This window comes from Apteryx mantelli, chromosome 5, assembly GCF_036417845.1.
Source record: "Apteryx mantelli isolate bAptMan1 chromosome 5, bAptMan1.hap1, whole genome shotgun sequence".
NCBI classification, from domain to species: domain Eukaryota; kingdom Metazoa; phylum Chordata; class Aves; order Apterygiformes; family Apterygidae; genus Apteryx; species Apteryx mantelli.
Window position 1 is genome coordinate 34691528 of NC_089982.1, and position 24784 is coordinate 34716311.

Here is a 24784-nt window from a genome sequence, read left to right on the forward strand (position 1 = left end):
GTGAGGCTGGAGATCAAATAGAAGCACAAGAGGGTGGTAATTTGGGCAGCTGCCTTTTGTGAAGCCTAACAGAACACCACAGAATGCTGTAAGAAAGGGGAGGAAGCAGAATCTCCCATAAGCAACAAACTAGAAGTCTTTAAAAGGAAAATCCTACAGTAGTTACATTTCAAGAGATGACCATACACAAGATGACCCTAAAGACAAAAAAATTAAAACAGTATTATCACCAGAAATGGGGAGATAGAGGATAAAGGAAGATCAACTTTCAGGAAGCAGAACTATCAGGTAGTCTAAAACTTCAGCTCTATCAAGAAATAAGCAATATAAGCAGAAACAATATAAATGGATGCACTGCACAGGTTTATTACAAAGGGAAGTTAAGATTATTAGTTATTTCCCAGTAATATCTTTAATCTTACAGACATGCAAAATTTTGCAAAACTGATGAAAAACTGCACTTTCCTTCCAATGTCTGCAGTTCCCATTTGTTCTAACATATATAATGGAGACACTTTGTGTGTGTGGGGGGGGGGGAATAAATCAGCTCATAATTTACTTTCAGAGTTGTTTAGCTATACCCAGGAAATCTGTCTAGACATAGCTACAATTAAATTATATAAAAAAAATAAAGTATTTGAAAAAAAAAATCAAATTATGCAATGAATATTAAACATTTAAGCATCTGAAAACCTAGCCATGCTAAATTAATCCTGTATCAATTCATCTAGAAAAATTTAGTAAAGATAATTTAGCGATTAAGCTTTAAGCCTTGCACTTTGCATCCCAGCAATTGCTGGAATGCTTCACAAAGTGAGTAACAGGGGATATCACGGAAAAAAAGTCTATAGTAATAGTAGCAGACAGCTCTCAAGCACCCTCTTAAATGAGGGAAAGAAGGTCCATCTAACACACAGAAAACCATTCCCTCAGTGAAAAGAGCTCTTAACTAAATTTTGAAGAGAACTAGATTTTTAATCTTCTACCAAAAGATAGTCACACAAAACTGCATAGATCTAACATTGCATCTGTTACACAAAAATGTAGCTCCTGAACAATCTTAAATGTTAGCAAAAAAACCCCTTACTAAACTACATCTGAGTGCTACCAAACAAAAAAAGATCCTACTTATTTCTTACCAGCAAGAGGACAACATGCAAAACAAAGCAAAGCAAAACAAAAAGGTAGGGTTTAGTGAAAGCTTTTCTCCTGCGTCCCCAGAAATGATTTTTCTTTATTAAGCAAGGAAGAAAAAAAAGAAAACCCACACAAATGCATTTGTTGCTGAGGGAGTAGAGAATGACAGAGGATTGCTTGGGAGCTTTTATTGCCTCTCCTAGAAGTAAGATTTTAAAGACCCTAAACCTGTGCAGATAACTCCCGACTCCTGCAGCAGTATAGAAATAATATAACATTTTTATGCCTGGATAAAGACTTAACTGGTGACAGAGGCAGATATTCAATACAGGTGAGTGGGGCAAAAACTGATAAACTTGTAACATTACCTAAGCTTGTTATGGTATGCCAGCTCTCAATAAGCAAATATAGAGGAACACTTCACAGGATCCAGAGCAGATATAATGCTAAATTCAAGGAATATTTACTCTTTGAGAAAAACAAGTGCAAGAGACTGTTGTGAAAACCATTTGTCTAAATTTAAAATGCAACACTAGGTCTCATCTGAGAAAGATTCCAAGTTCATAAATATGTCTCACTGAAGATATATTTTCTTATGAATGAACTTTAAAGGAGAAGAAATAGGAGTATATCTGACAGAAAGGTTCAGCTGGGTAGCTTTATAGGAGCCAGAATACATTTCCATGAATTTGCAAAGCTAGAATCAGGACTGCTGCCCAATGGAAGCATTTCATTTTGGATCAGCACAAAATTTTTTTCTTTAATGGACTGGAAGAAACGCAGTACAGGGGTTTGACCTTTTGCTTGGGCTCTCTCATGAATCGATATGAAAAATGCAAGGCTAAGTTTCATTGTTTACTGTGGAGGTCAGATTTTGGACTTTGCTTCACTCAGAATGAATTCTATCTGTTGACTCCTTTCCAGAAGTCAAAGATTCCTTGAGTCACAGTTCACTAAGAATGAACAGTTCAAAAATATATTCAGATAGAGCTATACAGTTGAATTAGCACAAGAGCAAGTCTCCTAAAAAGAGAAGAGTCTTGGGTAGCCTTAACGCTGCATTCAACAAATAAGAGACTACCAGTTTGTCAGAATAAATTAGATGAGAATAGAAATGAAGTTGCATCTTATATGCTCCTTTGGAATAATGGGGGAGGGGAGAAGGAAAAAAAAAAAAAAAGAGGGGGAGATGACAATTGAAAACTTGCTCACCAATGGGCCTACTGAGCCCTGAAAGTAGAGATGCTGCAGGACATCATATTACTGCTTACAAATATGAAGTAGGTAACCCGCTGTTGAAACTGGATTACAAATGTAAGTGGCTTACATTTATGTCTTAACATCTGGTGGATGCATACTCTGCTTAATTTGATTCTTCTGTGCAAGTAAATCCCCATCCTCTCTTGACAGACAGTACAAACAGGAAAAAAAAGAAAGTCTAATAATTCCACAAGTTTTTAGCCCAGCAGTGTTGGATTTACCCATAGCCTATTTACGAAAACCTCTCCACTAGACATGGTGATTGTCATTGTCAAAAACAAAAAACAAAACAACACACACAACCAAAACCTATTCGCACAGAATGTGGCTTACTTGCAAATTTTATTATATCATTGCTCTTGATAGTGAATCGCACCTCTTCTCCTAACAAAGAAAGAAAAAAAAGAAAACGACTTGAATTAAGCTCACTGATTATCCTCAGTTACATCGGATAGGTTAATTCTCACTGAGAAGAAACAAATGAAACTCTACAAACGAGATAAATAGATCAGGATTTTCTGCATTTACTAGTAAAAGATATTAAAAAATACTTCATACACAGTTGGATTTGACATCTGACAGATATAACAGAGAAAAAGTGGGGGGTAAAAGATTAATTATGGGTTAGACTCTCTTGGTTCAATGAAATAAGATTGTGACTGAGAACATGGTTCATAAAAAGCTTCAGTAAAAAAAAAAATTGTTAACATTCTTTTAAGATGAGACATGGAACAATCTAGAATTCATTCTAAAATAAAATAGGAAGGCAAGTTAAACCTAGTTCAGAAATTGGATTAAACAGGCTAGAGAACACAGGCCCTCAAGCCAAGACACACATGCTACATTGCCACTAAACAGTGTCTATACAGAATTCTTCGCTAAGTTTTGCAAAAATCAGATGCGTTTTTGTCTTGTTCCCTGTCTCTAGTAGCCCATGGAAATGCTTTCATAGAGCTAAGGTATAGTTTATTTCTTACTGAGGACTGTTCTCTATCCTAATCTGTAATAAGATAGTCAAGATCAAGCATTTGAATTAGAAAAACTTCTCCCAGGATTTTCCCATTATTCTGCAGGAACACACAAGTGAGGATGGAACGAGTGGTATTCTGAGCAAAGCTCCATGCAGGCATTTGCTAACACGATTTTTCAGTTATTTTCAATCAAGGGAGCAAGAACTAGCTTTAGAAAGGACAGTCTGCAAGTCTCGAAAATAGTTTTGAATTAAAGGCAGTCACTGACCTTGCTTAAGGACTTTGTATTTATTCTAGGTACCACTTGCCAGGTGATATTTTCTCTTGGACTACCATGATTGCTTTAGTTTGCCATGTGAACAGCATTCCTTTCCATAAATATTTGATAAAAGTCAGGTTTGTAAAACTACTTTCCTAACAATGCTGTGAATAATCTTAGTTTTCCATGTTTCCCACTGAAATGTAATGTTTCAGGAATCAAAGTGCAAGTATGAACTTTATGATAAAAGCCCCTCATACACCTCCACCAAATAAGCTTGTGCATCTAACTTTTTCTAAAGAAAAATATTCAGTCTTTGCATTTTTGAAAACAGAAAATAATATATTTGTAACTATGGTTTATACTAACACTGCTTGTGAATTCGTGGAGATTTGGGGTTGTGTTGCAGCTGATGACATGAAGCATTTGCAAGGTGGAATTTTTGATTGTTTTTTCTGGAATTTTTACTTGGATGTCACTTGATGTCTTTGCTACAAGGAAGTGATACTAGTGAAATCAGACTGAATTTGTACTGATGCAAGTAAAGACACATATAACATGGAAGCTACACATAGGCCAGAAAATAACAAATGGACCAATTGGCTTCTAATTTCTTCTACATTGGGGCTACTTTCCCCATTCTTACTACTAAGCTGTTAAAGAAAAGTGGTAAAGACAGTCATGAGGTGTTCCTAGCTGCTGCTGCCAACAGTTTGCCAAAGTAAAACAGAAGATGTGTGGTGACCTCCAGTACCAGTTGAGATGGCAGCATAAAACTTTTAGTTCTTTAAATATGTCAGAAAATTCTCATTCTTCTATCTTCTTTTATTATGTTTAACCCCAAATAAATGTCAATGGCTGGCTTTCCTCTTTAAAGAATTTTTATACTGGGTTAGTATGAGCACCCAAAGGGATCAACATCAGTCTTTGATTTGACCTTTCTGTGCTCATTTGCCACTCTGCACTGTTTGAAATCATCTAATACTCCTTCTAGGGATTACTTCCCACAATTAAATCAGTGAAGGCAATCAAATAAATCAAAGTTGGTTATTTATAATTCACTGATTTTATCCTTCCAGTCCCAATTTAGAGTTTGTGGGGAAAAAATAGCTCAAATGCCACTACAAAATATTTCCAATTGACTAACAACCTCTCCACTTCAAAAAGAAAAGAGTGATTAGAGAACAAGCACTGTCTTAATACTTTGTTTGACACAAAGGAACTCTCTTTTTAGGTCTTTCAAGATAGATGCTGGAGTTCAGGACTGGACTCCCAAAAGGCTCCTTTACATGTGGAACCCAAAGACAGAGATAATTTTGGATGTTTCTAGTCTGGGTAACGTTAAAAGGATGGGAAAGAGGATGGTTATAGAATGTAGCAGAGAAGAAGAAAAAGAAAATGAGATAGCCAGGTAAAGAGCAGTCTATTTAACAGTTTCCAGGCTGTATCCAGGGCCCTTTACTACAGAAAAGCAGAACTTCACTTTCAAATAGAGGTCTGCTAACACCAGAAGTTATTTTTCTAAGATCTGATCCATAGCATGCTGCTCCCTGGAGATGGAAAAGTCACCTGTCCCAGAAACAGCTGCTTCAACAGTACCCAGCTTCTCGCTCTGCTGAAAAACTGGGGTAAAGTCAAGCATCTGCACTCATCATTCCTCCAACAGACTTCCCCAAAAGCCAATATATAATATAGCAGATGAACAAAGAGAGCAAAGATTTTTAGGTTTCCTTAGCTCAAGCCTTGAAGCATACTTGAGCAGGAGCCTCTTCAAACACCCAAGAAAAAGCCAAACTAGCAATTCACACAGCAAGTGTGTCCTTGCACACACAGAACTGAACTGGTAGCCAGAAACTTCTCTTCAAATCTTTACAAGCAATGAAATCTAAAAAAGATGCAAGACTACCACCACAACTAACACTGCATGGAAACTCAGAGCGTGAGCATTCCCCCTTGCAGTGATGAAAAGATCTAATTCTTTCCTCAAACAACCAATTGACCTAATTTTTGCAATGCACATTATTGTAGCACATTACATGTTCACCAGAAGTTATAAAAACTGAACTATAAACTTGTATATAATTTTCTGTTGAGCATAGAACACACTTGGGTGAAAAAATATTATGTTTTATTCTGAAAAAGAAACACAGACAATCTTTTCTCCTGGAAACCTGTACCTAAAATAACTAGTCCATTATGGTATTAATAATGATAGAAAAAAGAAATATGTTTTTGCAATTATTTCACTGAAGAGGCACATTTATAGAGTTTTGAGGTCATATGACATGATCTTAACCACAGTTAAGAAAACAATAGTTAAATAGCTCAGTCTTCAATTTTTTTTTAATAGATAACCAAAAGCATAGTTTCTATGCTGGCAAGCATACATTGGCATCATTTGCACTGGCAATTATACTAGTAGATGAATTTTAGCAGTGTTTAATCAGCCAGATAAATGAATAATTACCTTGAGTATCAAGTTAAACTAATACACTTCCTAGCTTAAACCTTGTTACTTGGTTTATCCCTGTGAAATATGACATCACCATTTCTTTTTCTCTTCAGTTTCATGAACCTAGAAGACTAGAAACTGCCATCATCACTCCCTGCATTCAACAATTTGTCTACTAAAGTCTCCAACAAAATGCCCAAGTGCAAGGAGATTAAGGAAAAAAAAAAAAAAGCAAATACTGCTACACACTCCAGTTTGCAAATGAGTAGTATCACAGATGTCTTGTAAACTACAGTTAAACTGAATTCTGATCAACTAAGAGGAGTGATCTGATCCAGTGTCATGAAGACATTCCACATCAGCTTGACCACTGAAACCCAGTATCAGCTGTACTACTGGATGCAGCTGTGCTATTTTAAATGTCAATTAGCCAACAAACATTTTTAAAGGGAAAAAAAGGAAGGGATGGGGTTAAAATATTGAAGCAGTAAAAGTAAAATATTTTGAGTTTCTCTTCTGCCATGCCATCAACTCTCCCCCACACACACACCTTATTCCTTATTGCCGTGTTCTGATTTTCAAGCAGAATGCTTAAACGTAGTGGCAAAGAGCATCCAGTTTTTTCTTGATATAATGTTTATTTATATTGCTAAAAACAAATCTCTGCTTGCTTCTCTTACTTCTGAAGCATTAATGATTATCTGCGAGAAGTATCTAGTGAGCCTACACTGGTAAACTGTAACTAGAAATCCCTACAAACTTTGAAACACATGGACCAACAAATATCCCAGTGCACTCTCCAAACACAGAACCTTTATTCCAACAGGAACTTTCAGTAAAAAATGATGTGTGAACAGCAGACACTGATGTTCACACAAGCATACTGCATACAACCCAGCAGGCGATTTTTCTGTTTTTTTTGGATTATGCCCTGGAGGTGCTGGCACAATGGAATTTCAATACCATAATTGCTTATTTCTCTGTGTGCCAGCCTTTGAAATAACAGGTAAAAAGAAAAAAAAGAAAAAAAATCACATAAAACAAACATTCTCTTTTTTAAATTACGGGAATCACAAAATGAAATGTTTTTAATTCTCTGGTTCAAACGATATAATTTATAACCATGACACAAATAGAGAAGAAGCACAAAAGAAGGGAAAATACAGAAATAACATAACGTTCCCAAGGTTCAGTTTACAAGGACCTCACACAAAGTTTTTCTTTTTCCTTTTTTTTTTTTTGCAACTCTTACTAGAAACAGTATTATTTGCTAAAAATGCAGTAGCTGCCAAAAGCTATGATCCATCTAAAGCAAACATGTTTAAGATGGAAATAGAGTGTTAATGCTGAAGAAAGACAGAATTGAGTACACAAGTTTCCTTTTAAAACTGTTGAAGCAACTGCAGGACAGTGTTAAGTTTGTTTTTTCAGTTTTCTGATGAAAAATTGATTGCATTTGCAGATAAGCACCTAAATCATAGAAAAGCACATTAAAACAATAACAGAAGTAATCAAATTTCAGACTTTCTAATTAAGCCTCTTTTTTTCCCCGCAGAAGGTTATTGGGAATTCAACACTAGCCTTGGTTCACATGATAGAACAATGGGAAAATTTTCCGAATGGTTGAACGCTAACCCTGACAAGTGTGGAGAGCCAACTACAATACGTTATATGGTAGCATAACCTGCCACCCACGTTGCTGAGAGAACAGCTTTCAAACACATGCACCGAGCTGTAAAACCACAAAATCCCTTATTACACATTGTCTCTTACTTAAGGTGAAATATACCATCCTTCCTTCCCTCCCTTAGCCCCCCAAGCTTTTTTTTTTTTTTTTTTAAGCCCTCATCTCTGAAGTTTATTCAGCAGCTAACTAGACTGTTTTTCAGATTTTTTTTCCAAATGCCATCTTTCCTGTTTTGTTTTCTAACCAAAATAAAATCATCTTTTCAGAGTACACAGTGAAGCTTGTTATATCTTCCACTGTTGCTTTTTTTTTTTTTTAAATACTGTTTCCACCTGTGTGACATTATCCAACATTTCTAAAGGAAGTGGTGTCAGATATACGACTAGTTCATGTGTGAAGACATTTCTGGAGTGAAACATTTTCCAAAAAAAAAAAAAAAAAAAAAAAAAACATGATTCTCATCACTGGTTAAGTAAAAAAAATGGTTCTAGCACACTTTTGATGGAAGTCCAGATACTCTTATTTACTGTGATTCTTTTCCATTGTTATGCAATACAAATATATTCAAAAAGATATGCTGCCACAGGATGTATGGTTCTGGACACTGGCATTAATACAAGCCAGCCATTACTGTAGAGTGACAAACATACTCCACCCTCATTACAACATGCTGTGGTTACCAGCCAAACATCCTCGTCTTTTTTAAAAAAAGGCACGCTACAATAAAAGTAAACCAGGAAAACAAATCACACAAGGGAACTTGAGATATGCTAAAAGCAGTAACAATTGTTAGAAAACAACTCCGGATAGGGAAAGTGAACTCCTTAATGTTTTTAGGAATGCATATAACCTCATGCTTTGAAAAAGATTACTCAGAAATGTTGGTACATAAAACTTTTCCCTAGTTAATGATTTCCCCCCCACGTCTGTTGCTTGAATAACTGCATTCCAAGATAGTTAGAGGATACACACAATTTCTTCAGGGGTTTTCATTTGCAACTTTGCTGGCAATGGGAATTTTATTTGCAAGTGTTTCTATTATACTGACAAGGTCAATTAGTCCAATGAACTATTGGTTGTTCTGTCCGATAGCTCAGTGTATTTATTTAAGCAAGCACATTTATAACCCACAATTGAATGCAGCCAGTTACTCTTGTAAACACAACTGTCCACAGGGATTTCGCTACATTTTGGGAATGTAAAAGAAAAATACACTTTTATTCCCTCAGTCTGATAGTACATAAGTTTGATTACAGCTTGAATTGCAGCGAGTAAAGGAGTGGCTACTGTTTTAAAGATATATGATCTATTGTACCTAAATACATATATTCAGACCAATTCCTATGAGATAAAGAACATTTAATTGATCTCCCTAGGAGCTCCAAAAAGTTTATAATGCTATCAGAGAGACAGATCAGCATCTCAGCTCTACCCAAGCATTAAAAAGAAAAAAGCAGTGGTTTAAAGGAAACAAAGGGATGCTGTATGTAGCACAAAGGGTTAAAGACTACATAAAATGGGCCTATGTGCTTTCACAAAAGCAACCAGCACAACAGAAGTTTTAAGAGCAAAATGGAATTCAAAAAAACTCCAAACCAGACAGACACATTCACACACACACAAAATCAGCTGCAGAAATTTATATAGTAGAAGGAAAGGAAGATCTCACAGACCTAAGACACAGCTCTCACTAAAGTTTCTGTAGGCCAAAAAGCAGAGTTTCAAATATTACTAAAACGGATAACCATCCTGCTGGGGAAATAAGCAAAGATGAAAAGTAACAGATCCTAGTCTCACAGAACTTTTATTAGCACATACTTGTACTCTGTTCAAATCTTGTATGGAATTATGGAATCTTCTTGGAAAGAGGAGATTCTTCTTCACTTTTACTAATTAGTCACAGTAAAGGGGCTAGTCTAAGTACACTGCTCTTCAGTATTCAAGTTTTCCCTAACTCCTTGAGGGATATAAAGCAGGTAAGAGGTTAAATTAACATGGAAAGCTGGCAGTCTTTTGTGGCTGTATTCTACCAAGCTAGGGGATTGTGCAGTTACCATAAAAACTGAAAAACCTACTGTCACCATCTGGGAACTCTGTAGCACAGGAGACAATCACAGGAATAATCAATGAGCAAATATGGATTCTGTAAAGCAACCAACTTGGTGAATAATGCAGAAGCATACAGAGTTGATTAAATAGATACTATGGAGACTTAATATATGTTAAAGCACTGCTGACAACAAGGATAACTTTTCAGAAAAAGTTACACAGGAAAGTTGAGTCAGTATAGCTTAAAGTCCTTAAATTGATGAACAAATAGTAACACAAGGTTTTAAGGACTGGAAGGAGGAATGTTTTATTTTGGCTTAACTGAGGAAGGAATTTTGTGTGTAAACGTGTATGATGCTTTGTATTTGTTTTTTTTTTTTTTTAAAGCAGATGGAAATTACACAATGCAAGCCAGGCAATTCTAGAAAAAAAGATTATATTGAACAAAACTGTCAAGCATTCACAAACTGGTACCAATGAACATCACAATTACAACTTTCAATCAGTCAGGTATAAACTGGATACCAAATTAATCTTTGTAAAACAAGATTCAGATAAAAACGGATAAGTATCGGCAGACTTTTAGCCTGGCTGCTTTGCAGTGCAAGTAGGAGAACAGTTTATTTAGAAAGCCTCTTGAGAAAGCCTGAATAAGCATGGCTCATTTGCTGTGTGACCTTGGGGTTGGAGCTCAGGGTTCAGAATCTCCAGACTCTGTATGGCTGCATCTACACTTACTTGTTGGGATCAGAGCCACAATGCATGTCGGAAAGCCGTCCAGGCACATACCTGAGTTCCCCCTTGCAGAGTTAGCCCCCAGATATCACCCAGATATACATGGTTATTATTGGATGTGTACTCAGACTTGGGATTTTGGTTCAATAGCACAGACAATTGGTGTGACCACAAACAACTTCACCCTCCTACAAAAGTGTTGAGGAATAGGCCCATCTAAATTTTGACGTTGGTTGCATATACTATACATTTGCTGTAAGGCCACAACTTTATCACTACTTTTTTTTTAATTCAGTTTACTATAAAAATACTAATAGAAAAGTGTTCTTCAGTATCTGGCTCCCTCCATCTCACACACAGCAAGCGCAGAACACTATTTGCATCCTGCTCCTGTCTGCTAGAAAAAGAGACTAAAATTGCTTACAGCATCATAATTAGATATATGAGGACACTTGTGCTAAAATTTATTAAAATTCCTCCAGCTTGTTAGAAGATAACTTCCCTGCATTGATAACACACATTCTGTATCTGTGGAGTTTTATGCCATCTATACCAAAAGAATATTCATGAGGCAAAAAAACCAAAACAAAACAAAAAAACACCACTCCCAAAGAACAAGCTTTTTAAGAATCCCCTTCAAATCTTCCTATTAGAATTTCATGCACAGAAAGGGATGGAATCATGTAACCGCTCACTATAAAACAGATATTATACAGCATAATGTAAGTGATTATTGTAAAATTGATTATAGATTAGCAAGGTGTCTTGCCTTTTCTCATGGGTGGTGGAGCAGGGAGAGAAGCTCTTCCACTTTTACATGAAAAATCATGTATATTTTCTAATTTCTCTTCCATGATAGAACTTAGGTTATAGTCCCAAGAGATGCTTTCACAAATATGTAAAATTTTGTACTTCAATCAGTTCCCAGCCTTCATATACTTCAGCTCCCTTGAGCTCTGTACTTCAAATTCCTGCCTTCCATGTAGTTATTGCCACTTCCTTTTGCACGCCTTTTCCTCAGTTTCAGAAGGTAAAGTCAGAATGACAGTATTCAGGGCCACTTTAATGTACACTTGCCTAACTGAGTCTCTTTGTAAGCAAGAAAAAGTCCTTTCATAAAGATTCTTTTTTGAATGATGAAATATAGAACAAACAACTCCGTACATGCAACATATGCCATAGCAGAAAACCAATGCAGAATTTTGTTTTTTCCTAGGATCCAATGGAATATAGATATTAATTTCTCTTAAAATACTATTTCAGAGCAAGCTCAGACAAAAATACTTTGGAATTTCATGAAGCATGTACCAAAGTGTTCCATTCTTCAGAGATGACAGAGCTAATGTGGGTCCCCCTATTTGTACACACACACACTCCTCATGTGCACAAAAGGATATTTTAGATAACTGCATTTCTCATAATAGCATAGTAGACCCTGTTCCAATGTATACAGGGCACAAATAGCAGGATAGCCGCAATTCTTTCCATGATTTTCTCAGTTTGAAGCATACACTAGTTAAGACTACCAAAAGCATAAGAACTATGAGCAGGTCATATCATCTACAATGATGATAACCTGCAGGAACAATGATGTTAGGTCATTAAACTAGCCCTTCTGTAAACAGGGGTGCATGCAAACATCCCAGTGGGATCAAAACATCCTCTGTTGGGAGGTAGAAATAAGGAGTACCAGCTGCCTGAAATGAGAACACTGTTTTCCTGAATTTGACTCCTCCCCTCAGCAGTAAGCACAAGGCTTAATAACTAACAAAGACCAGTGACTCATTCTACTCCCCTGCTTTGCAGATTTCCAGTACTGGCTGATTTCAATGCAGGTAACGGATATTGTCTGCATTCTGGTGAAGTAAACCCATCCCAACTAGCAAAACAGCAAGATAACAATCAAAACAATCTGGTGTGATGACCTCACCTGTAGAGCATCCTAGAGGAAGACAGACAAGACAGACAATGAAATTACAGCTGAATATATCCATTCACAGTCTTACCATGAAGTTTAGTTTGCAGAAAACAGGCTGAACATTTTAAAATGACATTTTGAACCAAAGGAATAATTGCAGGCTGGACCTCCGCATCTTTTCTTCTATGGAAGAAACTGAGATCAGGGAGGAAGGGTTCCTAACCAAAGTACCTGAAGCCTAGTTGGAAATCTAAACAAAGCAGTAACAACTCAGTATTCCATCTTCAGAGCAACATAGTTTAAAATATACCTGACAAGATGTTTCAACAGGGACTCCAGAAGTAGTACATTTTCTTGACTCAATAGTCCTATAACAAGTTAGCATCTTCTCGTCCCTCAGTATCTAAGTTTACTTCACATACAGAGAGCAGGATGAGAATGCCAGCTGGTGGATTTCAGATGATGTCTGGAAAAGTCTTCACTACAATAAGTGGACAGTCTTGAGTAAAGAGATCACAATAGGGTCCAGACTTCCTTAACGTCCTTAAAAGCTCCTCAGTTTGGGTGTTCTTCTGCTAGATGATTCCCTGCTCTAGATCAGCATCTGTTATGTCAGCAAAGAAAGAACCCTGTCCGTGGTGCTTGGCCAAAAAAAAACAAAAAACAAAAAACAAAAAACAAAAAAAACACAACCAAAAAAAATTCCAGCAGGGACATTGCTGTGCTTGTCTGGACTATCTGATCACAACACAGAAATCAAGACCGGAAAAAAAGCTAGAAGAGAAACTGAAAACAAAATAAACACCTATTCAACAAAACACAGCTATACTCCCTGATAAACAAACAGAAACAAAGGACCCATGCTGTTGCCAGCAAGAACATACTAAGATAGCCTGGCTTTCACCTGAGTCTTCAAAGTCGTCTCAAGAAACGAGCCCTATTAAAAAGATTAAGTAGGCTTTTGTTCCAAGAGTAAAGCATACAGCAACTGAGCTAAAGTAGGCCTCTTCCAAAGCAAAGTTTAATACCTGGTATCATTCTTCGATGCAAAGTCTGCTACGAAGGCTCCCCAGTGGCAGAGTATCGTCTTCCCACATAAGTTATCCATCACTGGGCAGCAACAGATCACTGGACACCTATACAGGCTGTTTGCTAACGATGGGAGTTACCCTGTTCCAGCAGTATTACTTCAAACTGAACAGCTTCCAAAATAGACAAATATTATCATGCTCATTTAAGTTACACAAAGCCACGATGTTATCTGCATGCAGACTTGCCATACTACATAAACAGAGCATACTCATGGCCTGCCCCTCTCTCTCACTGGGATATTTCTATTCATTCCCTTTTAGGTCTGAACACCAATATATCTTATCCTCCAGGTGGATTACGATTACCTTTAGGCAATTTGAAAGGCTGAGTGTCCACACAGCAGTGCCATGCACTAGCAACAGTTTGTTGTTTCACAAATTTTGTTGGTTTCTCTGGACTAGGCAAACAACTAAGTGGAAATACACACCCTCCAAATCAAAAAACTGTGAGAAAGTGCAAAAACCACTTCTATCACAATAGAAAAACTAACTCCTACTGGAATAGGAGGCAAGTTATTGTCGTTCTGTCTGAGACAGGAGATCCAAGTATATCATCAGGATGAAGAGGCATGGAAGTTACTCCCCTTGCTGTTTGATATACCTTTTCTGTAGTTACTAGTTAAGCCAGTACAATGCCTCCTCTCTGTAAAAAACTCTGGAAAAGACTTGCTTAAGAGACAGAAAATGGATGGAATGAATGAAATTCGCACAAGTCATTTTAACGATCAATTTTAATGATCAATATGCAGTATTATACATGTTCTCAAAGAAAAGGATCATTCACTAGGGCAAGGAAGTAGATGACAGTCAATACTTCCATCATCACATTTGTTCTGTGGTGATTATATTACATATCAAAATAAGCCAGAGGCATTTTATGCAGTTCCAAAGAGTCACACTGCATTGCCCTCAGGTCTTTAAAAAATATGGAAGGCAAAGTTCTGTAGCAAAATGTTGGATTATCCACTGAAATGTAAAGCCAAGTTATGACAAGAACTAAAAGATAACAGAATCAGAAGACATAATTCATGCGACTGATCTTGCAGATAAGGAGTTAATGCAGAACCACTGTCAAAACTGCACTGCAGGTGGCTTTCTCAAGTGACCTCTTCACTTGCATCAGCTAATATTTCTCTTGACAGGAGAAACTGTTGTCACAGTTTCCTTGATCAAAACATTTTTTGTTTACTAATCTTGGCTTTTTGTCAGCTAGGAGTTGCAGCAAGACAGATAAACAGACTTTGTTCCTCAAAACACCTAATTTCTTGTGTGTTTTTTTTTTTTTTTTTAAATCCTCGGCCATGGCTTTTATCACTTAACTTTTTATACAGCAAGAACTAGTTAGAACAACAAGCAAGTTTGTTGATTTTAAGATTTCCAAGCACTTTAAATTTTATTTTTAAACACTTCAAAACATGACTGAACAGCAGCTGTCTGTTGTCATTGCTCTTTGGCCCCACAGCATATCCTCAATCACCAGAGTGGGTCCAGTGTGCCATCTCACAAGATGAGAGCTTGTAAGAGATCTCTCTTAGATTATAGGATTTCACCTCATGCAACTTCACCCACACATCTCAGAATAACATAACAGCACACTATCAAGAGGGGAATGGTCCCCAAACATTGCCTCTTCTATAACACCTGGCTGCACACATCTTCCACATTATGCGAGTGTTGGTGCTCATAAGGTGTTCCTTTTAGTCAGCTCAATTTACCAAGTTGTCAAACCACCAACAGAAGAAGAAAGGGAGAGTTTTCTATTAGGTTAGTGAATTCAACTGGCCTAACAAAGTATCCAATAAACATAAGAGCTGGTTCAAAGGAGGCAGTAGAGTCACACAGCTAAGAAGAGAGGAGCAAAGTCTCCTCTTTTTGGCAATAGCTAGCTGTTGTGCTCAGCTGTCTGATGTAACCCCATATGTGCAAGAAGTACCTAAAATACTTTTAAACAATAAATCATCACAAAGGACTCAAACTACCTCAGGTGGTGAAAATGATTCCTTTCCAGAAGACTGTTTTACTGCATCAGGCTCTTAGGGAAAAAGGCTGGGCCTTGTTATGAATAATTTATAAAAATTTGATATGAAAGCCTAACATGCCCAAGATAACATCACACACCACAGCAAGCTGCCTTAGTCCTGCACATAACAGCATAACTTGACAAAATACTTCTGGTATCAGCTTCAGTTTGCTCTCAAAAGACAAGAGAGCTGCATCCCTGCTTAACACAACAAAAGGCATTATCCAGTGAATGTGAGTATCTTCACAACTAAACAGTAATGTCAGACTACCTCGGTTTTAGCTTGGATAGCAGGAACTACTTAATAAGGCTTTCCTGAGGACTTCAATGAAACCATGAAGACACATTGAGGGCCCATAACTTGCTTTAGTCCTAACAGTGTTCATATGATCTTACCTGCTGGTGCAAGGCACCACTCCTGTCAGACTTTAGTCACTGAGGGCTGGAGGGTGAAAGAGTTTGTTTCAAATACATAAATAGGGAAAACATGATTAGCTTATATGTTTTTAGCTTGCATAGATACAATTTCTTCATAAAGTTAACAAGGAAAATGACTTCAAGTGTCTCTTAGAAGAGTCACAGATTAGAGGTTCATTGGGTTTTACTTCAGTGCCTCAACAAAATGATATAACGTTGACAGCCATGCCATTCTTAATATTTGAATACATGTACCTACAATGGTATCTACTGTCATATAAAAACATTTCGTAAGGAGATGAAGTTTTTATCCACTGCAAGCAAATAAGAAAAGGCCAGGAAGAAGGCTTTCTGTACTTTAACTGGGGGTCTGCTGGTCAACTACTCCTACTGCAGCGCAGGAATAAACTACATAGAAGGCAAGCAAACATTTAGTTTCCTCACTCACACTCAGCACAGTCTGTGAAAGGTAGTGCATGCACACACATCTGTGTGCAAAAACACAAGAATTCTTCGTAGCTCTCCAAACGGCCTTTTCAGGCCAACAGAATACAAGAAAGCTTCATTAGTTAATAAGCTGTCAAGTATGGGGTTTTTTCCACCCCTCCTCCGTTAGCAGGGACTACTGGTACTTTGTTGACATGACAAGAAATCATCTTTAAGAAAAAAAAGATGAAATATTTTGTGTTTCCATTTTCCTATCTGTGATTCCAGACCAAAACATGTGACTAGTTAAAAAGAGGTATTTTTCTACTTTACAAACTATCAGCCGTCATGCAGTTTCTCTCAAGCAATCTGATGCTGCTGGGAGTCCTTTGTAATTCATTACTACTGGTAATAAAAGTTTTAAAAGGAAAAACAGCCTCAGTTACATCTATGCAAGCCTGTTGTCTTCAGCTCATTTACACATGTATAACTAATTGAAGTTTAGTAAAGAATAAATGCTAATACACAAGAAAAAAAGATAGATTCCAGATTACTCAATCTTAGCCCAGTTGGCTCTGCAACAGTAATAAAGAGTTAGAAAATGTTTTGTGAGGTTTACCATAAATTGGAAGAAGATCTCTGAAGAGAACAAAGTTTGTAGAGTCACTGTTCAAAGTGGAAGTACATGTTAGCAGATAACATGTAGCAGTTTGAATGTTTTATCGCCGAAATGCTGAAATATGCATAGACAAAGTATTTCCCTCTTAAAATTTTAAGTACAAAGCTATACATTTTAACAACTCTAACGCTTTTATTATACAGAATCATACATAGCATAGGAAGAAAAAGTTTGAATGTGTTTCTCAACATAAACATAATACAATTAGCAAACTCATTTTAGGGTAATCTAGAGAAAAAAAAAAATCCAAGAATACATCTAACCAGCAGACTTAACAGTAGCAGTTTTAAGAGCAGAAAGATCATGCTTTCAAATAAATGCATAAAGGAAAAACTTTGTGAATTTTTTCTTAGAGTGTCTCATCTGTAAGCATATTAACATCTCCACTAGTTGCTGCCAAGACATGTACACTGCATTCTACTGTTGAGTCCTGCATAGGGCACAGCAGAATATGGAACTTTGGAGTCTCTTTCCAGAGAGGCTCCACCTCAGTAAGCAGCTTTAATTTTGGTACTAGACATCAGTGTCTTCTCAGATGTGAATTGGTATGAGAAGTCAGTAACTGTTTTCAGAAAGTCTGACCGCACCTTCTCAGAATGTTTTTTTATACCAAAGATGCAGAACTAGTGGGTACAAGAGTTTACAAGTATCTTGCTTTGCTGTGTAAAGTTCTTACATTACCTGCTGACATCAGAAGTCATTAAAACCAGACGAATATACGCTGACATCCCACCTGCACTTAGCATCGTAGCACTTAATTTGTTTAAAGGAAGATGAACTACTGACGACCTGAACATCTTGGAGAATTACAAACATAGCAGGCAGAGAATAATTTGAAGAGACCAGAAATCTCTTGCAGCAACCTTTTCACTCATATCATTTACAGTAAATTATTTTCATATTGTGAGAAAGTGTAGTAGCTCAAATCATGCACTGAAGTTTGGATGCTGCTCCAAAAATGCTACTGCAGACTACCTTGTTCAGCCAAACTGACTGTCCCACTACATGGGGGCAGCTCTGGAACTGGAAATGAGAGGATATTTGCTCCCCAAATTTGACTGCTGTGATACAAAGGCACTTAAGTCAGAGGAGAAGGCTTACTGCACACCTCTCAACTGTAGTTCCTTCAGCTGAGCAAGGGAATAACACTGCCACATTACAAGGACTGTTCTCACCTGTAGGGTGAATGACATATCTCAGAGGAAGAAAATCTTTTATTGAGAAAACAGCTTCATCTTAAGTTCCAAGAAGGACATAACTACATACTAGACTATATATATTAAAGCTAAATCCCATATTAGTGATAAAACCTAGTCTAACCACACATTGCATTGTTTTGAGAATTAGACCTTTAGGAAGAAAGCACATGAAGGCATCGTAGAATTTTCATTAGACACTACAAGCCATGCAAGCATCCATGGAAAAATATAAAATGATTTAATGGGATTTTCCACCCAGTTAATCAGTTCTGAAACCAGTGGAATCACAGTATAATTAAGTAGATTTGCTCTGAAGAGCTTATAACAGTTCACACTGCTTTAATGACCTAACTTTGTGTCAGAGAGGCTGAAGAAAAGATGAAGTTTCTGTATTGAAGAATAATTCAAGAAACACATTTTGAATATCAAGCATATTAAGAAATATAAAAATTGATGCCAATATTTAACAAAGGCCACAGAATTAGCCTTTAATATTTTACTGTAAAGTATTGCATATCACTAGTAAGCAGCCTGACCATATTTTCTCCTCAGTTTTGAAGTAAAGAAAGCATATGAACATGTGTTATGCATAAGGATTACTGGTCTCATGCAACATATTAGTGTCACATTTTAATATAATGTAAAAGAAATACAGAAAACAAATTTCTAGTATTTTTACTAAGTACATTATGCATAAAAATCTTGTTCTTAGCATGGAAGAAATATGAAATATAGCCTGAGAAACAGCAGTAGACTAATATGCTTATAAACAACAGCACTTAAATTCAAAATATCTCTACAAATGCATTGTTCGTGTAGATCTTTAATAACACATATACCCTCAAAAGTGACTGTTTATCACTTTATAAGAAACTTTTTACGTTACTGAGGTTATATACGGAATGCTGTAGTAAACTTTTACAAAAGGTTAACCATTACTGATAAGTAGACTCAGGCACAAAATCAGAAAATGATAATTAAGGACAACAATGACATCTAGTGGACACTCTGAAAACAAACCCGTGGACTAACACAACAAGGAAAAGATTCAGTTGTTTTCACTATTATACAATGTGTAATTCCCAAATTGTATAATTAAGAAAATTAAAAGACAATATCCAGTTGATGAAAGGCACTTAAGCTAATGTGATGATTTATTTCTTTTCAAAACAATATTTCAAAAAATAAGTGGTGTAAGACCCTTGGCTTTCAGATTTAGGACAAAGGTACAATTCCCAAAACGTGAGAGCGCACCACAAATCCGGGAAAGAATATATGCCTCTGTTACAGTGGCACTGAAAATATGTTTACGACACCTCTTATGCCCACTGCATCTACAACCTTCTACTTAGAAGTTCCTCTTCTTGTTGGGACTTCAAACACAAGAAAAAGTAAAAAACAATAAAACCCCCCAAAGCCCAAACTCAAGCCATTATTTAGCACCTCCCTTCTCTAGTCACTGTTGATTCTTCTCTTTCTGTAATATTTTCCATATAAGGGAGGTAAGCTAAAGCCCCCCAATGTATGAGGTAGTAGCTGTCAAGCTCCAGAGATGAAGAACCTGACTTATGAGGTTACAGTAACTCAAATTTTTTATAAGATACCTGCTCATGAGTAACCTGATTAGTTTACAAGGCCAGCTCCTATAAAGATCATAGATTGTTTTAAATCTGCTTTTACTATTTACCAAAATGCTAACGTATATGCAAAACTAAGTACTTAAAATGATTCAAATCTGATCACAGTTATTCTATTAAAGAACCTTTCTACTGGCTTCATAATAAAGTATCACCACGGACAAATACTGCTTTTGACTCACTACTTTTATATATATAAATCTTAACAAAACACTACAAATCCAGTTTTGACTATGTCTTGCTCAGTCTTAAGCATCAATTTTCTACATTTACAGAACTGGAAATTGGATTTTGCATCACATATTGACAAAAAGACAAAAATATTGCATCCCTTCCAAAAATTTGCATATCGTAGTGACGGTCTGGTATAAAAAAAAGCATCGCAAAAAGATCAGAAATAATACTCAGAAGTAAAATATAGTTTACCAGCACATCTGATTGTAATTTACATTAAGCATCCAATTTAAATTAGTATCTTTCTTATTTTAAATGGGTTTGCAGTAGTGTTGCAATTCCCCTAGTCCCATCACCAACAGTGACTAGAGTCAGCTATTAGCAACTATGCAACAGATCTCACTAATACCAAGATTCTTCAGCCAGCAGAATACAAAGAAACCTTAGTGTAACTCATGATCAGGCCTTGTGCCTGCAGTTTCTTTTTGCCAGGATGTCAAAATGGGTTTTGAATCAGACACTAGTTAAGATCACTAGTACACCCAGCCTCCTAAAAGTGAAAGCCACCTGACTGCAAAGGTACTTGCATGCACAATACACAGCTATAACAAAAGTCCCTAGTCCTAAATTTTGATTCCTGGTGAAACTCAATAGCTGAGCAACCCATTTGTGAAGAAAGTTTGAATTCACCTGTTAAAAAAAAAAAAGTTAAAGTCTAGAACTGCAAGTGTGTTTAAAACCAAAGTCTCCCTTTTGAGGTATGCCTTGCATAGGGTCTTAAGATATTTGAAGTGAGATCAAAGTTCAACTGACTAAATAATCCTGTTCTGGAAAATTCCACTCTAATTCCATTACAGGATCAACATATCAAGTCTTTTATAACCATGTTGGTAATAGCACCTGACAAAAACAGAAGCCAAGTTTACATTTACAGAATAAAAACTAAAAGGAAGCACCAGAACAAACCTAGTCACTTTCCCCCTCCAAGCACAATGCCATATTTCACCTCCAAAACGATTTCTACTAAACCAAATGACCTAGTGAGATAGAACTGTTAAGACAGAAAGTGAATCATCATTGACCTACCCGGATTTCCTGGAGATTATGAAAATTATTTCCTACTCTGACAGAGATTTTGCTCGGAGTGTAACTTTCATCAGATTTGTAGTCTGCATAAATACATAAAGTCTTCACTGTTGTTTTTCTTCTGCAAGAAGCAACAAAAGCTATGTAAGTATCCTAAGGAAAAATATTCAGGAAGTGTTCTAAAGTGTTCTAAAATTTAATACAAGCAAAACACATCTACTAGTTTATAAGACCCCAGCTGCTATAGCAATTGGGTGTTTCTGAACATTAAGTTCACAGTTGGCCTTCATTGTTATCCTTTGTCTGTCTACAGAAATGTCAGTATATGAAGAAAACCAAGAAAAGGTCAGGATGCTAGCAAAACACTCATATGTGATGTAAAGTGTGTTTAGCTTACTAAATATGAGCTCTGTTAGTATACCAAAGAGTTCCCCAGGGGACAAACAGAGAAAGGAGACTCAAATGCCTGTCCTCATCTTAGAGCTTGGTTAAGAAAAAGGATTGAAAGCATTCTATAGCCAGATGTAACAGCATAATAGAGTAAGAAAAGGTCTCTCAGACAGTCAGTTGTTAAATCATACAGGCCTGCTTTAAAAACTGTTATCTACCCTTCAAATCACAGCCAAAGAAAGGTACAGAGTCAGGATCAAAATTTTAACCTAATATCAGTAAATAGGAAACTGTTACAAGCAGTCTACTACATTCCTTTTCATTGCTTATTTAGGCATTTAGCAGCCATAACATCATATTAAAAAAAAAAAAAAAAAACCACACCACCACACACACAACCAACAACCACACACAGAGAAATCATTTAATCATTTTTATAAACACCATCTAACTGGCTTCTTGCCAGCTGGGTAACACAGGATTAATCCAGAAGTCCTTGCACTTCCAAACTTCCTATCTCTGCAAATAGTGATCAATATGAAGTTATACAAAAAGCCCTAACTCATACCGAGCAATTTTAATACCTAAATTGAATGTTCACCAAATGAGGCTGTGATCCATCTGACTGCCAATAGGTTTCTAGATTATCATCTCGTAACTGATCCACTCCAAATCCTAAGAAAAAAGAAAAGGTTATGATCCTCAGTATCCTGTTTCTGTGACATAGACATCACAGACAACTTTTTTAGAGCTGTTACAAACCAAAAATATGTATCCTAAGTTATAACAAGCAAGGAAATACTTCTAAATACCCAAGTTGTGCTGTGTTTTTGCAACAAAACTGGAACAGGGGACTCTGACAATAAAAGCTCAGTACTAGAATATCTTTACATCCTTATCTCCTATTGAGGTCTGTAGGATTTGAAATCACTCAGCACATCCTGGGGTTACAAGCAGTAAGAAGTAATTTGTAATAACTGCAAGAACAATACTTAATGGTTAGGCTTTTACACCTAGTCTATAATCACATTACTAAACTAAAGGAAAGTCAATAACAAAGACTGTTCCTTTATTACAAAATTTCAGCCAAATATAGTATTTGCTATTCAATTAGATTCTTATGTTTTAACTTTTTTGAACCAATTAATAGCTAGAACAAGCAATGAAGAGATGCCAAAAATAGACACCTCAATGACAGTATTACTAAAATCTAATGTTATCACATTTAAAGAAGTAACTCCAAATCTTTGTTTTTCCTACTCTATCAATCCCTTCTATTAATCACATTCTTTTACTGATTGCCCACACTAGCTGCAATTTTCATTTAGCAGTTGAAGCTCAATCTGCAGTAAAAAGTTATCTTCACTCTGTTTGAAGTGACTAACCAATAAGGTATTTTTCTCCCAATAAGAGATACCAGGATATCAAATCAAAGATATTCAGCCCAAGTACAATATCATGACCTAAAGTGATTGCTGTTCCTGGACTGCAGCAAGATATCAGATCAATTCCTGTCAGGTATTTCTGAAATCACCTCCAATGAACAGAATACACATTTTCATATATTTTGAGCAGGTGCAAGCTATTATTAACTGTGCCTCTGTACCATTAACAATGCTTCATTTTACTTGCAAGAATTTAGGAAGCCACATTATAATGACTAAGTCTGTACTTAAAGTTTGGACAGAGCATTTATATTGGCTAGCTGCATGAATTGTTTTTCTCACTCAAAATTAGAGATATCTGGGAAAAATGCCAAAGTATAGAAACAATTATGCAGTGCTAGTAGCGTTTCTGCTCACATGGTTTAGTTTGTTCACTGTGCAGGTAAAAACAATTTAGTTTAAAACCAGAAGTTCTGTTTTGTTAATATATTTCTTCAGCCTTGGATTTTCTGATACAATTACACTTTCAAACTGCATCAAATACAGACTAGGCCAAAATTATTTCTAGTAGCCCCCAATACAGTTTACACCAAAGTAGTTTTAATGCCACACTTTGGAATTATTATTCCATGAGTCAAAGATAAAGAACAAAGTATGTCTTCTCATCAAAAGGTAAAATTTTGTATTTGATTTTCTAAAAAGAAAAGTTTACATTCAGCTGTTTACTATTTTTTTGTGATTTCACCTGGCTTACAGGATGAAAGCGACCAAACCGCTTGCGAGCCTATTTCTCTAACAGTACCAGTCCTCTCTAACTGCTTTGGATCAGCACCGGGTGGTGTCTTGTTTGGAGTAGTCATTTCTGAGAAAAGAGAACAAGCAAGTTAGTTGATACATTTCAGCTTGATGGGAAAACTAGAGAGTTGCATTATTTCATATAAAAGCTTTAATTCTTTGGCTTCACACTTCTATCCCTCTCTCTATATACGAATCATTTATGTGGTTCCACATACATGCAAATGTCTGTATCCATAAGAATTTGATGCACACTTGGAACATTCATAAAACACATTTTACTTGTATCATTCTAATTCACACATACAGAATTAGTTAGTGTTTCAGGTTTCATTTTCTTTGCTTTTAAACATCAAAACAGCCCTTGTTGATTTAAAGGCCAGTGCTACATATTTGTTTTTTCCCTACATTTGCAAGTTCAGAAGCCTATACAGAAGCTAGAGCAAGCCAGTCATCCTGAAGATACTTCTCCTTAAACATAGAAAACCAAAGTTTAAACAAATCATGCGGTCCCTAATTTGGCAGGGATAGGTTATCGATGCATTTATCCATGGTCCATTTCCTTAACTTCACAACTTCATCTGGAATCATTAACCTGTAACATGTAATGTCCAAGTAATCACGCTCAGTCTCTGTGCCTAAACTATCACCATACTTGTTTTTCATTGACTGTAGAGCACTTTCTACCTAGAAAATAGTTTAAAAGACTGTTTTTCCCTCAAAGGATTTCAAAGAAACAAACTCCATGCAAGGAACTACACTAAAAGCCTAAAATATAAAGCACTCAAGAATTGGGAAGTTTTAGCTGATTTCTAATCCTGTGTTTACATGCATGTCAGTATATTACGCCCTGCTAAATTGCAGAAAGAGGCCTTCCAGTATCCCTGATAGGTAGAAAATGAGGTACAGAACTAGTCTGGTATCCATACAGACCTCAGTCACTACAGAAATGATACAAGTCAGAGAAGAAACCAAGATTTTCTACAGAAGAATAGCTCTGCAGCTAAAACTTCTGGG

General features: G+C 36.4%; 1 protein-coding gene across 4 annotated transcripts in view; it reads right to left on the minus strand.

The window, feature by feature from the left end:
- Positions 1–24784, minus strand: part of ANAPC10 (anaphase promoting complex subunit 10) — a 45264-nt gene that overhangs the window by 14432 nt on the left and 6048 nt on the right. For 3 of the 4 annotated variants that reach the window (XM_013951914.2, XM_013951915.2, XM_013951917.2), the window contains exons 2-4: positions 23718–23834; positions 22172–22262; positions 21198–21318 (exon numbers count right to left, since the gene is read on the minus strand). In XM_013951914.2, coding sequence (XP_013807368.1) covers positions 21198–21318; positions 22172–22262; positions 23718–23832 — 327 coding nt within the window. In that variant the 5' untranslated portion in view covers positions 23833–23834. Of the gene's footprint in view, positions 1–2730; positions 2782–21197; positions 21319–22171; positions 22263–23717; positions 23835–24784 lie in introns of all 4 variants that reach the window. The other variant, XM_013951916.2, reaches the window with a different exon arrangement.